Raw genomic sequence first — 15,411 nt, 5'->3', positions numbered from 1 at the left:
AATAACCTCCTACGAGTAAAGACATTTTTTTTTCCCCATTTGTGCGGAGCCAGCTTTTAGAATGACGCTGCAAGACGAAGGACTTTGTAATGGGAAAGGGAATTGGTTTACCATTCAGTGTAAGACTGAAGTACATATTTTATTCATATGGCCTTGGATAGCTCAGTATTTGTCCTAAAGTTGGGAATTGGTGGGACCTGGGGCTCCACCATCGGCACTGAGTGAGCGTCTTTGTGGACTCTGTTTGTCTTATCACTCCCAAGCACATGTACAGTTTATTGTAATAGTTCTGTCTTTTCCACACTAAGATAATGTACCCAATGTATGGAGAAAATCAACCTGGGTGCTGTCAGAGTGGCCTCTCCTTTCAGTTCCCTGACCATGGAGCTGTACATCAGGGCGACATGACAGATTAGAGGGCGGGAATAACTCTTCTCCCCGGCCCACTTGGAGAAAGTCATTCATGCTGTAACTCCATTTATACCTACAGATAGTTATACATACATTAGTGAGGCCTGGCACACTACATCATGGCTGGACCATTGTATTACTACAGCTGATGCACATGCTTCATTGGGGTGTATGAGCATTTTGTATGGGGTAGCAACAACTGATCATATACCTTTTGCTATGTCAATAAATGTTGAACATCTACCTGTACTATCTAGGAATAGAAATAGTGTCAACACAGAAAAACTGGACTGCTCAACCCTTACAAAGGAGGACATTTTAGCCTATTATGCTCATACAGACAATTCCTTAAGTAATATTCATCTATCTAGAGATGCAATTATTTGTAGTGACGTTAATTGTAAGGATGTGGAGCATAGGAGAGATCTCTGCTCCATGTATAATGATATAGTAAGTGCTTTGTATGAAGGCAGTAAGCCCTACTACAAGCATAAAAATAAGACACATAACATCAGACCTGGTTGGAACGAGTATGTAGCTAAGTATCATGCTGAAGCCGGTGAAGCCTTTAAATCATGGGCTATGGCAGGCAGACCCAGACAAGGGCATGTGCTTGAGTACAAAAACCTCACTAAAGCAAGATATAAGTATGCCATTCGCTTCATTTGTAAAAATGAGCAAGCCATGAGGGCTGATTCCATGGCTAAGAAGCTGTTAAGTAACAATGCTACTGATTTTTGGAAAGAAGTGAGAGATCTTAACAACTGTAAAGCATCTTTACCATGCACTGTAGATGGAATTTCTGGAACAGACAATATTGCTGAGTTATGGCGACAGCATTATAGTACCTTATTTAACTGTGTCAAAAGTGATTTGTACAAGGCGGACAAAATGAAGAGTAATGATTCAATGGTGATTATGTCACATGAGGTGTACCAAGCTATGAACAAGATATCTGATAACAAAGCAAGTGGTTTAGACCACATTACTGCTGAACACCTTAAATATGCCAGTCTGAGGATAGCTCCTCTCCTTGCTATTTGTTTTACTGGCTTTATGATTCATGGGCTGTTACCAGACTCAATGCTGGCTGTTCTGTTAGTGCCAGTTATTAAGGACAAAGCTGGTAAAGTATGCAGCCTAGATAATTACAGGCCCATAGCTTTAGCCAGCATACTGTCAAAAGTTCTAGAAAGAATCCTGCTGGATAGAATACATGAGTTTATTAAATCCACAGATAACCAGTTTGGTTTTAAAGCTTAACATGGCACTGACCTGTGTATATATGCCTTAAAGGAAATTGTAAACAAATATAGAGGTCAAAACTCATCAGTTCTTATGTGTTTTATCGATGCTTCCAAAGCTTTTGATCGTGTTAATCATAGAAAGTTGTTAAATTGAGCCAAAGAGGGGTGCCCAAATACATTGTGAGAATTCTGGCTTACTGGTATGCCCACCAGACTATGCAAGTAAAATGGGGCAATAGTGTCTCAGCCCCATTTGGAGTTAGCAATGGTGTCAGACAAGGGGGAATTTTGTCCCCAATTCTTTTTAATCTATATATGATGATCTGTCTAAGCGATTGAAAGCCTGTAATACTGGGTGCATGATTGGTAATACTTTAGTGAACCATATTATGTATGCAGATGATCTTGTGGTATTTAGTCCATGTAGCACTGGTCTTCAGCAGCTCCTTACTATATGTACTGTGTATGGGGTGGAACATGATATCAAATACAATGCCAGTAAGAGTGTTGTCTTGATCTGTAGAACCAAAGAGGACAAATGTCTAAAATTTCCTGACTTCAAATTGTCTGATAATAATCTTGGGGTCTGTAATAAGATAAAATATCTTGGTCATTTTATTACAGAACAAATGACAGATGATGATGATATATATAGGCAATGCCGCAGAATGTATGCACAAGCAAACATTCTCTCACACAAGTTTAGTATGTGTACAGATGGAGTGAAGGTGTCTCTGTTTAGAGCATATTGTACACCGCTCTATACTGTACACCTGTGGTCAAACTACAAAAAAGCAAGCTTACAGAGACTTCAAGTAGCTTATAATGATGCCATGAGAATACTACTTAAAAGACCTAGATGGTGTAGTTCAAGTGAAATGTTTGTGGCTGCAGGAGTCAATACTTTCCAAGCTGTTTTAAGAAATCTCATGTATAAATTTATTTGCCGGCTTAATGACTCTGTAAATGAAATCATCTTGGTTTTATCAAACATAAGGTTTAGTTCTACACGCTACCAATCCCAGCTGTGGAGACATTGGTACAGTTGTCTCTTTGTAAGACATTAATATATATTTTAAACCATGATCTTTTATTGATCCTTTGTATATAACTCATTGTATGTTATGTCCTGTTTGTTTTTTTATCTGGACCCTGAGTCTGAAATAAAGTTTGAATTGAAATTGAATATACCCACGTAAATCAAAAGTCAATCTCTCGTCTTCAGCTTTTGAAGAATGCAGTAGCAAGGATCAGTCAGTTTTAGAACTGATTGTGCGCTTGGGCGTTATCCAAATTTAATATAGCGATGCTGTCCTGCCATCATCTGAGATCCTCTGGCTTTTCTGGCGGTTCCTCAGTCTAGACTCAAGGCCAAAGTGGACCAGGCATTCACCATCAAGGCCACTAGATTGTGGAACAACCTGCTCTCTTGAGACTAGTTTCTATAGACTTGCTTTTATGTAATGATTTATCTAAATCTGTCTCTTATTCTGATTTGTTCCTATCCTTTATATATCTTTTGGTCCTTTGTTGTATTTATTTTTATTCCATATATTGCGCTGTTTCTTCCAAACCCTAACTAAAGCCTGAAATAGATTTCTTTGTTGCTGCTGATTTCCTAATGATAAATTGCTAATACCAGTATTTTTCAACAACATTTGTGAACCCAAAGTCTAGCTATTATTTACTGAGAAATTCGGCCCAACCTTACCCGAGCACAGCCGGTCTCACTTGGGTCTCCTCGCATTCGGGTGTAAATGTCAATCAATAACTGGCAGAAGGGGAAAGGTCTGGCTAAAGGTAACAAAAAAAACATCCAAAGATTGTTTGAATTCTTTTCAATCAATCACAGTAATCCAGGGTGATGTTCAAAACATGGGGCTTGATGAGTGTTGTTTTGTGTCTGCTTGTCTAGAGCTGGCTTTTACTCGTGGGCCACAGAGGACTGAGATAAGAGCAGAAAGCTGTAGCTGTGGTGAAGGAATTTGGGCAGGGAGGGCAGTCAGTGTCTGTTCTCCAGCTCAGGAATAGATGCTGACGGTCACATGAAAGATTCTCCTTTTAACTGCTGTCTTAAACTAAATGGCGGCAGTAGTAGCAGCAGCTGTTTCTTAACTGTGATGCAATTCGGGTGATTTTAAGTTCAACACTTGAAGTTACAAATTTGCATTCCGTGTTGATCCCCAAGGTTAACAATGCAGCAAGACTTATATTGTTCTGTCTCTGGATTTTAGCTTATTGTAACGTTGAATTATATTAATGACAGCTGAATTTCTGAATTATACAATGTAGTGCTGAAACAATTAGTCGATCAATGGTGTGGATTAAAAAAATAATCAATTATAATTTTGATCATCATTTAATCGTTATTGTCATTTATCAAGTAACAATACCAAGCATTTGGTGGTTACAGCTTTACAAGTGCTAAGAGTTTCATATCATTACAAAATGAATACTTTGGGGTGGTTTTTGCTGCTGGTCAGACAATCAAAAAAAAAAGAATAATAATTCAACAGATGGGCCATTAAACAACAAGATGTAGAGCTTTTAACAGCAACGTGATCAAAGTTGATCAGTCAAAGTGAGACCGTAAGGAAGCTTTTATAAAAGTTTGACTTCCTTCAGTGTGGCTGTGGTTCACAGGAGCATTATACAGCGAGTAGATTTGGCCAACCAATCTGATCGGTCAAATATGCTTTCCATCTGCACCGATGGTTCCCATAATGCACGGCTAGAAAAATGCAACTGGTTGCTGTGCTAACTCTTGTGTGATCTCTCTTGTTTTCCCAGACATAATAAAAGCTCCCATAAAAGCTTTCACCTTTTTTGTTTTATTGGAGTTAAACAGACCAATTTACACATTAAAGATAGAAGGACCATCTCTCTGGGGTTTATGGTGCTGAGTGCAGCCTGAATGTCAAGTACTGCGTTCCTCTTTTCTCACAGCAATTCCAAGTAAACTTTGAAGTGCGATTACCATATTCGATCCCCCAAAACAAACCAATTAAAAGAAAATTATAGGCAGCATTGTTTGTTTGGTGGAGTGAAACATTGGCAAGGCACATTTAGCTTCATTTCTCTTCTAAATTTGTCAGGTGTTGATGATTCTTCAATGAAATTATCAAACATGACTGAAATGGAAAGTCTCAGCATGTTAGATCAATAATGTTAATTTTGTGCTTGTACAGCAGGTAGGGAAATACTTGTCCACTATTTGTACATCTCTAACTGAGATGCAGTTGATGTAGCCGATGTGACCAAATGAAATTGAAAACACAAAAACAGGTAATTCTAACTCTAATGGTTTCTCCTCTGCCCCTACAGGTACATGATGTTGATCAACGGAAAGAATGAGGTGTACATGGTCGACAGAGACAACACCATCTTCCACATAGCCAACCTCGAGTTCCCTTTCCGGAAAGATCCCCGCGTCCACTTATCCAACACTCTACTGGATGGGGTGAGTTCTTTTTTTTGTTTTGTCCTTTTTTGCACTTCCCCTTTCTTCTTTTACTACTTTTGAGGTGTGTGTGTTTTGTCATGTGGCTTCGCCGCAAGTTGACCCTGTCCTCACTTCACTTGGAATTGGACGTCCCTCCCACCCCCCTCTCCCCTCTCCCCTCTCCCCCTCCCTCCCCGACCTTGTAGCCCCCCTTCCCATGCCGCCCCGCTGCCCGACCCCGCAGATAATTGACGTCGGTTTCCGTCGCCCCGGCTCTCCCCCGGCAGCAGGTGCACGAGACATGACTCATTATCACCCTCCCTAACAGGAAACCCAAGGCAAGGAAATTGCCGCGCGTTTGCGTTCCTCAGCCGAGATTTGATTAGACACGTCCGGCGCCCGCTTCACGTACAGCACTCCGGCGCGGGAGACGCGATAACAGACGACTCGCTCGTCGTCCTCCTTGTTTTCCCCCCTCCGGTCTTGTTTTCTCAGGCTTAAGCAATTTTATGCAAAGCAGGTGTTTGTTTCCTCTCGGCTTAAGAGCCGCTGATGGATGCGGCGGATTCGGGCTTCCTCACCCAGGCGGGCCACGCCACGGCGGCACATTAGTGCTCCTTTGAAGGAGCCGTGTGCATGTGCGTTGAGATTGCTGCAAGGGCTGTTTTGACTGGTGTTTGTTGTTATTCAGCTGTTGATGCTCCTGGCTCCGTGTTCAGAGAGGCTGTGTTTGGCTGTTCACTGCGAGCCCCGCAGAAGCCCAGCTGTGTTCTTTGATACGTTTCATCCTTAGCCCAAAGGAGCTGCCTTTGTCTTTATATGCTGATTTTTACTACAGTTTTTAGCAAGCTTTACATCAACTAGATATTGACTGCACAATGCAGATTGAATTTTTGATTCGTGTTTCAATGCATTCATCCATTGCTTTCTGTCTGTGCGATGGTTCAGTGCAGCAGATGCATAATGATGACAGCCGCCCGGAATGACATCGTTCGTTCGTTCCAGCCCGTCCCACAGTGCAGAGCGTGACCGCCATTTTCTCCCCCGCAACGGCAAGGGCAAGTGGGTGTTGATGTTTGGTGCTTTGCCCTGTGGGATGGGCGAGAAAGTAGAAGTCACCTGACCATGACACCATCATCATGCATTTGGTCAGTTTGGCAGTTTGCTGAATACTCGATCCTTTTACTGACTTCTTGCCTGCTACTGCTTTATTTGCCAGTTATAGCAGTTGAGCACGTTCTTCAGCCTGAATATTTTATGAGGGGCAAGGGAATAAAACACCAGTCCTGGCTCATTCTCATACTCAGCGGGTTACGCGTCGGAGTTGCGACGCTCCCGTCGATAACAATACGATACCCGCGGTGGCGTTGCTTCCGCGCCCGTCTCTGCTGTCCCTCCGCCGCATGCTTGTGTAACAGTTCTGCGAAAACCAATCATGTGCCTGTCGGGCCTCCCGCGCTGCCGGCGCACCTGGTTCTCAACTTGAGAGTCTTGCATAATGGATGTGCAGTGCTATTTCTGCTTCGTGTCCTTCTTCACTGGACCCACCCACCCCACTTCACCCCAACCCCCCCGCCGCTCTTCTTCCACATACACACACACACGCACACACACCGTGCCCACCTCCTTAATTCCTTGCTCTCCTTCCCGGTGCCGTAGGCATCTTCCCTCTCTCTGAAGACACAGCCCCTTGAGAGCGCTCACCCCCTACCGACCCACTGCTGTTTTCCATCCTGTATAACCGCTCTCAAGCAGGAAGCGTTTTCAACACGCTGTGATGTGAAAAGGCCCCAGATTTTGGATTTTCCTTTGTGGAAGTTTTTTGTGTAGCTCTCGAGTATCTTTTTATCTTCCCTCGCCTGGATATATATCTTTATCTCTCTAACTTTGTGCCTCTTTACACCAATCAATTCTTCATCTCTGCCTCCTTTTCCCACTCCCTCTCCATCTGTTGATCCCACTCTCTCAAGATGAATCGCCTGCCTTTTCCTCCCTCTGTTTCTGCAGGAGATGATCATTGACAAAGTGAACGGCCAGCCCGTCCCCCGCTACCTGATCTACGATATCATCAAATTCAATGTGAGTAGCCCGGTCATTGACACGTGTTGCCATTGCTCTGACCTGTCACCCCTCAACACTCCTGACAATCTGCCAGATCAAGATCAGTGGATAAAACAGCCCATTAAAACAATGCCATTAGCACTGTTGAGCTCCATCAGCCCCTACTGCCGTTGTTGCTGCCATCTCTTTTTTGACCTTTAGTGAGTGAGGGTCTGGTTCAACAGAGGAAATTGTAATTCAGATACCTCGTGGTCTTAGACTGGCATCAGTGAGTAGCATAGTCAATCAGAGTAGGATGTTGGGGTATACAGGAAGCAAATGCATTGACTGAATGGGAGTTGGTTATCCTCAAACCTGAAAAATCAAAACCTAATCAAATCAAATGATTGGGTTCCTAGGAGGCAGGAGCAGGGCAATCTTCATCCTGGCTCTGCAGTGTTTACACAGAGATGACTTTGTCAGACTGGAGGCTGAGGGAGGAACATGGCTCTGCCAGACCTCACACCCTGTCAAACACCAGGGTTTGCTAAAGCCTGACCTTAACCACAACGCCAAGGCTGAACTCTATGTCTGAGCCATGCTGACCATTCACAACTTGTGTCTTTGGGCTAGCTTTCGCCACTGAGCTGAGGCTTGCTTCAGTATTTCTTTTATTTTCATAATTTCTTAGGATAGGAGTGTTGATTTGCTAAAGTTGTATGAAATGTTGATGCAAACCTTTGACATTGCCAGTAGCCTCGTTGTATCGGGTTGAATTGAAACTTATGATCATCCTTTTGCTGCGTATTATCGGTGGGTGGCGATAATTGCCCTAGTGCAACTGCGTGTGTAAAATTTGCTATAGAGGTCTAATTATATATTTCTCCTGTTACATTATTTCAACTCGGCCATTTTTATGAGGACAGCCTGAGGACAATAATACAAGGCTGTTAATTGCTAACACTCTTGCCGACTCTAAATCAATTCCTCCCTTCAGCCGATCTGCGTGCCGGTAATGGCAGGCAGGCACGGAGACGAACGAGCCTGCAGTCTGCCCTCAGCAAGCCTCCGCTCCCTGCCTGATAAAACCTTGATGAATACCATGGGGCGGGAGAGGGGGCGGGGGAGGGTGGGGTGACTTGGGCCATTATGTTTGTCTGTCGCCTCCTCTCCCCATCGATCAGAAGATCACACAAGCAAGTGGCTCAATAAAGGCTCCAGCGGCGAGGGGAACATCTTTGTGAGCCGGCGCAGGGGTTAGCGGCTCCGCGGGGCTCCCCCAAGCCATCGGTAAAACGCTGCTGCATCGATCCCAGCTGGCCATTATTGGCCGTCTCCATTATCTGCGGTGGGCCGCTCCTCGGCACCGAGGCTCCGTCCTGAGACTCAGCATGGAAATGCAACAGGGGGGGGAACACGCCGCCCACCGGGCCCACGGCCTGAAGTAACACTTAACTTAGGGTTGGGATGCGTGTGATTAGAATGTAATGAGAAGTAGGTGTCCTCTCTAGCTGTGATAGATAATTTTGATACGTGCAACGGGTTTTACTCACTTCTGCAGATTATGTCGGAAATTAATGGGGTATGTCAGTGCTGCTCATGTAGCTAAGACCCATTTATATTCTTAGTCATCCTATAGAGTGCAATTATTGCGAGCTTGTGTGTACGTGCCTCTCCAAACATGAAATTGGTTGACCCTGACTATCACCCTGAGACTTTGAGTGAATGTTGTGGTTCTGCTGCAGCTGCGGGGTATGAAAAAAGGCTTTTTTGTCTTCCTGGAAAGTTGCTGCTTCATGTCTAATCTGAGCAACAGCCTGTCAGTCACTGTCAACTCGCCCACTGTGAAAGAATTGACAAACTCTGCTGTGATGAGGGAACAGCAATTACACATGCTTATCTACAGGTTTTGCAATTGCTATAGAAAGCTATTATCTTCAAATTAAACAGTCAGCTTGGAGTTTTGCACTTGACATCAGCATCAATGTACTGACATTAACTTCATTATCTTTCATGTTGCACAAATGATCATGTAATAGGTGTGGAATTAAACAAAACAATTGGCTCAATCAGATTAACTGCTGAGCAGAAATTAGTGCTTATAATCAATCAATCACTCAACCAAGCTTTATTTATATGGCCCATTTCATGCATACAAATGCAATGCGCTTCAGAATAAAATGAATAAAATAACAATAAAATAAAATACAGTTAAGAATACATGAAATTAAAGAGTAAAGTAACAATTAAAACGGATAAAATAATAAAATACAGATAAAAGAAATAGTGCAAGCAATAAAATAAAGTGCGAGAGACTTCAGATAAAATGACAATAAGAGAAGTCACATAACAATTATAAGAAAAAGCAAGAGTAAACAGTTACATCTTAAGCTTGCGTTTAAAAATGCCTGCTATAGCGTTCACTGCAGAGATGCCCCCCATTTTCTTCTTTACTTCTTCACTTACATCAGCTCCATGTACTTCTGCTTGAGAAGCTGGGTGGCGGCTACAGTCTGTGCCTATGCAGGGCTCTCCTCCCTAAGAATAGTGTCTGGACCGCATCATTCCTCCGTCAGACCAATGGCAGCATCTCTCTGATGGCTCTCCTCTGCAGTCACTTCACAGTGTGGGAGAGTTTAGCCTTTTGCACGCCATCCCACCAGCACTCTGCTCTCGTCTAGTCTCGTTTTGCAATTTATGCACTTAATGAACCTCTTGTTATACCTACTGTGTATAGTGGTTACTGCTTCTCTTACAGTGGATGGTTGGATAGAGGTAGGATTTTTGCTGAGTGGTGTTTCCTTATGCTTGCTGGTGTAAGAGGTTTTTTTTCCCTTGCTAGCAAAGACTTTCCAGTTACCCTCAATGACTTCACTTTCTTTATAAATCCCAATGCCTCCAAAGTGCATCTAAGCGCTCGCCGGAGACTTAACTTTTCATCTGGATGCTGTCCATCATTGTGATATTAATACCAGCCCTCATTTTTCATGTTGGGTTCACTTTGACATTGTTTAAGGAAATATAATGCTGACAGTGAGGATAAATGCCTTAAACTGTCAATGAGTTTTGCTGTTTTTACCCAGGCAATGGATGGCAGGCGAAGTTTCCCTTAATTGGCAGTCCCACACCCTCCAAAATCAAAGAACACAGTTAGTGTCCATGCTGGACTTTTCCAACAACCTAAGTTGAGTAAGAGTGGAATACTAATGCACACAACTGACAGCTCTTGGCTGTGTTTTTGGATGTGCTTTTCTGTTTTTTTTTTAATTGTGCCTGAGAGGTAAGCACAATCCGGTACTAAAATGACACATAAAGGAGCAGGGAAGGTATGCAGCAGGGGCTTACGTAAGCAGACAGACGGTTGGGATATAGTTATAGCCTCAGGCTGTTCAGTCAATATTTGTGAACACAAATAACTTTCGCCCAAAGTCATAAACCAGAGAACTAAGACCCCAGCTTTTGATGTTAGACACTGGGGAAAGATGGTGAAGTTGAGTGGAAGAGGAGCTGGGGGATAAGGGTACACACATTGTCTGGTCCAACCCTCCTAACATTACTGTAGAATAAAGCTCATTTAAGCATAAAACTCAGATATTCTGTAAAATTGAGAAATCAACCTATCGTTTAGTTTATTGAGGAAAGGATAAAATGCAACAGTAAAAAAACAAACGGCATCCTCCTTGAGGATAGCACATCAACACATCAAATACTTATTTCCAATGTGGTTCTCGATCTTGTATCAACATAACAGACAGAAGTACTAACACAGACCCCCATCTCATCTAACCTCAACTCCAACATTTATTTCAGTGACATTGGTTCATGTATCCTCTATTTTGTTGACATGGTGATAAATTACTATACTGAGCAAAATCTTGACATTTATATACATTTATATGGCTCAAATATGCAACAGACTGCTGCGTAGTCTGACAAAAATAGGTGATGTCACCTTCTATAGAGTGCAACAGGTGGTGACATCACCCGCCACCATAGATCAGCCCAAAGCAGATGGCAATTGCAATAGCTCGCTTTTAGCCTTACCTGGTGACTCCATCTAGGTTTCCCCTAGGACACAAGGACATACAGAAGTCAAGGGATTAGGCGGGTTGCCATGAATAAATTCATTCACTGAAATTAGTGCATACCTGGATAACAGGATCATTACTCCTCTGGTCATCATATTGAGAGCTGTCTCTCCGAATTTATGTTTTCTTGAGTTTGGTCCCGGGCACTGATGGATGTCTCCTGATGATAATAATAGGCAAAGCGCAATCATAAATTCACCGTCATCTACTAAACGGCATGTAAATTTTGCCTTGACAGCGTGTCTGGGAGCATACCAGTTTGGGAATACAAACGTGCTTAGAATGGTGTTCTTCCCATGGCCAAAGTGTTTGCTGCATTGGTGAGCTCCCAATCCAATCACAAAATAATGATTTATATCATTTAACTGATCAGCAGCATGATGTCATTGTCTTGGTAGCCGCCCCAGATTTTACTGCTCTACACCATAGGGAAAGCAGAGAGGAATTCTTAAATTGTTATTCCCATTTAAAGCCAATTGTACAGTATATGGGCAACAGTATGAGGCAACATACAAGGGACAGCAAATGACAACTGGAGAAAAGTCATATGGATTACATAGTGACTATGAGGAACCAAAACACTAGTATCGTTGGTCACAGTTTTAGTCTCAAGTAGGGCTGAACAATTAATCAAAATTTTATCGAAATTGCAATATGGCCTACTGCAATTTTCAAATCGCAGGAGGCGCAATATTTGTTAAAGGCGAAATGTGTGTCAAAATACCATTTTAAATTAAATATTGTCGTGCTGCAGAGATGTCCTGGCCTACACATCATGTTCTACAGACTTAAGAAAACATCTTTGTTTGGTACAGATCCCCGCAAAAATCACACCATAATCATTTTAATGTGTTTTTCAATGAAAATGAGAATAATTATGTAAAATTATCATTCCCTCTAATATCGCAAATCGTATCGCAATTGCAATATCAGTCAAAATAATCACAATTAGATATTTTATCAAAATCGTTCAGCCCTAGTCTTAAGTATTGCCTCAAAATATTGGGAGTGCATTGTGGCCCTATGATGTAAACAGATAAACAGGACACATGGACATAAACAGTTTTAAACCATAACACTCTGACAGCCTTTTTGTCCTGAATATCCCAAGGGAAGCTGCACATTATGCTGCTGTTGACTGGTTCCCGACTCTGATTTTCTCACCACCGCCTAATGTCTTTTATCGCAAATTAGCCCAGACGCTCACAAAGCTTTCAACAGCGTTCCTAGCACTGTCATTTTTCTGCAAGGTGTGTTTGTTCAGTCCTTCAGTCTCTTCAAACCTTACCCTAAAGAAGACTTCATTTCTGATTCTGCAGCTCTCTGGTGTATTAACATTTCATACATGTTTATATATAGATTCTTTCTGCACGGGGTTAAATTTACACATTAGAGCTGTTATATAATACACTTATAGCTTCCTTGCCACAGTCTATGTTTCGGTTTAAGCTGCCTCGATCCATATATGATGCATGTGTGACATAATTCATGCTCCACAATATACAGGCCTATTCATTAAGCTTTTAAGAATCTTCCTAGTATATAGACTATTATAACTGTGTGTTGATAAGAACCAGTATCTTGTTTACTGATGTTTACAACAGGTGACTCGAAAGCCATTAGCAATTATTCGCTTTCCTCTGCATCACAGCAACCATCCGCAAATGAAACAAGGTGCCCCTGTTGAAACACATTTGCATTATTTATGTTTTCATTCACTGGATTGATTTGTTTCTCTCTCAAACTAATTGAGCTTTTGATGCCTGGATTGGTAAATTTGAACGGGCAAATTTGAGTTTTACGTGTACAGGATTTTGAAGCCGTAGCAGGTTGGGTTACACTGGTAACTTTTGAACATTTATGTAAAACAGACCTGTAATTTGAGATGCAGTGTATCATGAATGTTGATTTAAAAAAAGTTTATATTCCATGTATGAGTCAAACTTTTCATGTGTACAATTTTATATGATTGGTCTAATAAATACCATGCCTTTAAACTGTAAACTTAATCCTGGGTCCATTACAAGACAGTAAAGTAACTTATTTTTTTGCCCAGAAGTCAAAGTAGTTGATAGTTGATTACCTGCCAACATTGATGGTAGAGTAAACAAACAACATCTACCTGTATTCACTTGGTGACTGGAGTTAATTTGTAACTTGGTGTTTTAGAATACATGTGTATGTATGTTTTATATTTTGAATGTGTTTTTGCCTAGAATTTCTGTGCATTTGCAGTGTTTGCTTTGTATTTTTTCAGCAGTGGTAGATTACCACGACAATACTGCTAGAAACAAAATGTATACTTTACATTAAACTTTAGCCAGATTCCCCCTCCCCTCCAAGAAAGCAAACAGGCCATCCAAAAAAATATTTTTGCTTAGTATAATATTTAAAAACACTGTTTTCATCACAGCATGTTACCTAAATAAGATCTTTAGCGGAACCAAAACTGGGAACAAAGCGGAAACAGGAACAGAATCAGAGGCAAATTAACCCCGAAGCACCACTGCTGCAGAACTGATAGGTGCAACAAAGACAGGTCGTTCAGACATTTCACTGATTCAATTGATCCTCAATCCCAAGAGCGTCAGACTGACAAGATTCTTGTCTCCTGTGCTTTCTAGTTGAGCAGGCATGGACAGCACATGCCTTGAATCATTCACACTTACATCTTGTTCTGTCCTGATGACACAGCTGACAGATGGTGCAGAATGTGTGGGACATGATACCAGTTGTTGTTCCAGGAGAATGCAGCGTGCTTTTAGTCGGCCTGCAGTCACAGAAAATGAAAAACAAGTCCTTGAAAGAATGTTTCAATTTCACTTCGTATTTGAGCTATGTCTTCAAAGTCATAAATATTAGTGATATCGACGTTTTATCGCTCAAAGGGATTTTTATCTCTGCTTTTTTACCACAATCAAATAGATCAGTATGCAGGATAAAGAGTGCTGAATGTATCACAATACATTACAAAAGGCAACATTGTGCTCAGTGGGAATTCCCACCACTACTGATCAAGTGTTGATCCTCTTGTTCTAGAATCTGCATTTTAATGCCTTTCTTAATCATCTGCTGTGAGGGCTGTAATCGCCAAAGTTTCTCTGCAGTCTGAAAGCATAACCAGTTTAATTTAAAGTGGAGGAGTAAATCTTCTTATGAGAAACAAAACTCACTCCAGCTCTAATAATCCTCCTTTGCACCATCTTAAAAAGCGATAATTGCGTTTGCTCTCACAAAGCCCAGTACTGCTTACCAGGCGCTGCACTGTGTTCTGTGGTGACATATGAAGACTAGTCGTTGAAGATGACAAGCTTATGACATTACACTAGAGTTGCTTTAATGAAACCATGCAGCAGTAAATCAGGCCCTGCAGAGCGCATTAGACTGTACCTGGACTGTCTCACACAGAAGATCGACCCATTCTCTTAAGATTGCATGCTTAAGGGGAGATTCTTGTCTTTTTGCTGAATGTCAGCACTGCTCACCAGACATTACAGCCCCATCAATTCCATCTAAACCTAATCCAGTCGCTGGCCGCCCACCACTTGAAACATTTTTTCCTCCTCCCGTGCCCTTTGATTCCATAGAAAGCTCTCGAGAAGCGATGTGGCCTTTACCTAACAGTAACAGAGCAGAATACAAATGCCCACAGGTCACAGCATCTCGCTCGCTGGCCATTCTTTGCCTATAGATTAGGGAATATTGATTCACGGGTGTAGGGTCACTACAGGTGTAATTTTGTCACACCAATCCACACGGTTCCTCCTCATTCTCTTTCAGCAGAATTTGAGCTCTGTGTTTTTTTTTAATTCTTGATAAGGTGCGAGAAGCATTAAATGTCAAATGGTCGTCAGCCATGAATATACTCCGTTTCCATCTGGCTGACGTTCCAGAATTTACTTTCTTGTGCCTCAAAGGCTCTCGGTGATTTCTAGTGCTGAGAACGGTGAAATCTATAAATCTTTCTTTTATAATTGCCTTGTCAGCTGAGACGTGGTGGTGATTTTCGTTTCACCAGCCTTCCATTTTGAAATAGCCTGCATATTATAGAACTCAATTATTGTACCAACACGATTTCCTCCCAGCTCCTCTTGCCTCCACTTGCACTTGAAAGCAGTCAGACAGACAGTCGTATTGTTTAATTTGGCTGCGTTACTGCATCCAATCAGTGTCAACGCTGTTC

The 15,411-nt window shown here is 42.0% G+C and overlaps 1 protein-coding gene across 2 annotated transcripts in view; it reads left to right on the top strand.

Moving 5' to 3' along the window:
* The window catches only part of rngtt (RNA guanylyltransferase and 5'-phosphatase), an 81,578-nt gene that overhangs the window by 22,801 nt on the left and 43,366 nt on the right, over window positions 1-15,411 (top strand). For both annotated transcript variants that reach the window (XM_071528061.1, XM_071528060.1), the window contains exons 9-10: window positions 4,983-5,118; window positions 7,108-7,179. In XM_071528061.1, coding sequence (XP_071384162.1) covers window positions 4,983-5,118; window positions 7,108-7,179 — 208 coding nt within the window. The remainder of the gene's footprint in view (window positions 1-4,982; window positions 5,119-7,107; window positions 7,180-15,411) is intronic.

The sequence above is a fragment of the Centroberyx affinis genome, unplaced genomic scaffold, assembly GCF_046629955.1.
Source record: "Centroberyx affinis isolate AG114_WGS23_722 - 3 ecotype Tasmania unplaced genomic scaffold, CSIRO-AGI_Caff_v1 ptg001605l_1, whole genome shotgun sequence".
NCBI lineage: Eukaryota > Metazoa > Chordata > Actinopteri > Beryciformes > Berycidae > Centroberyx > Centroberyx affinis.
Note: the sequence above shows the minus strand (reverse complement) of the source record. Positions and strands in the feature narration are given on the sequence as shown.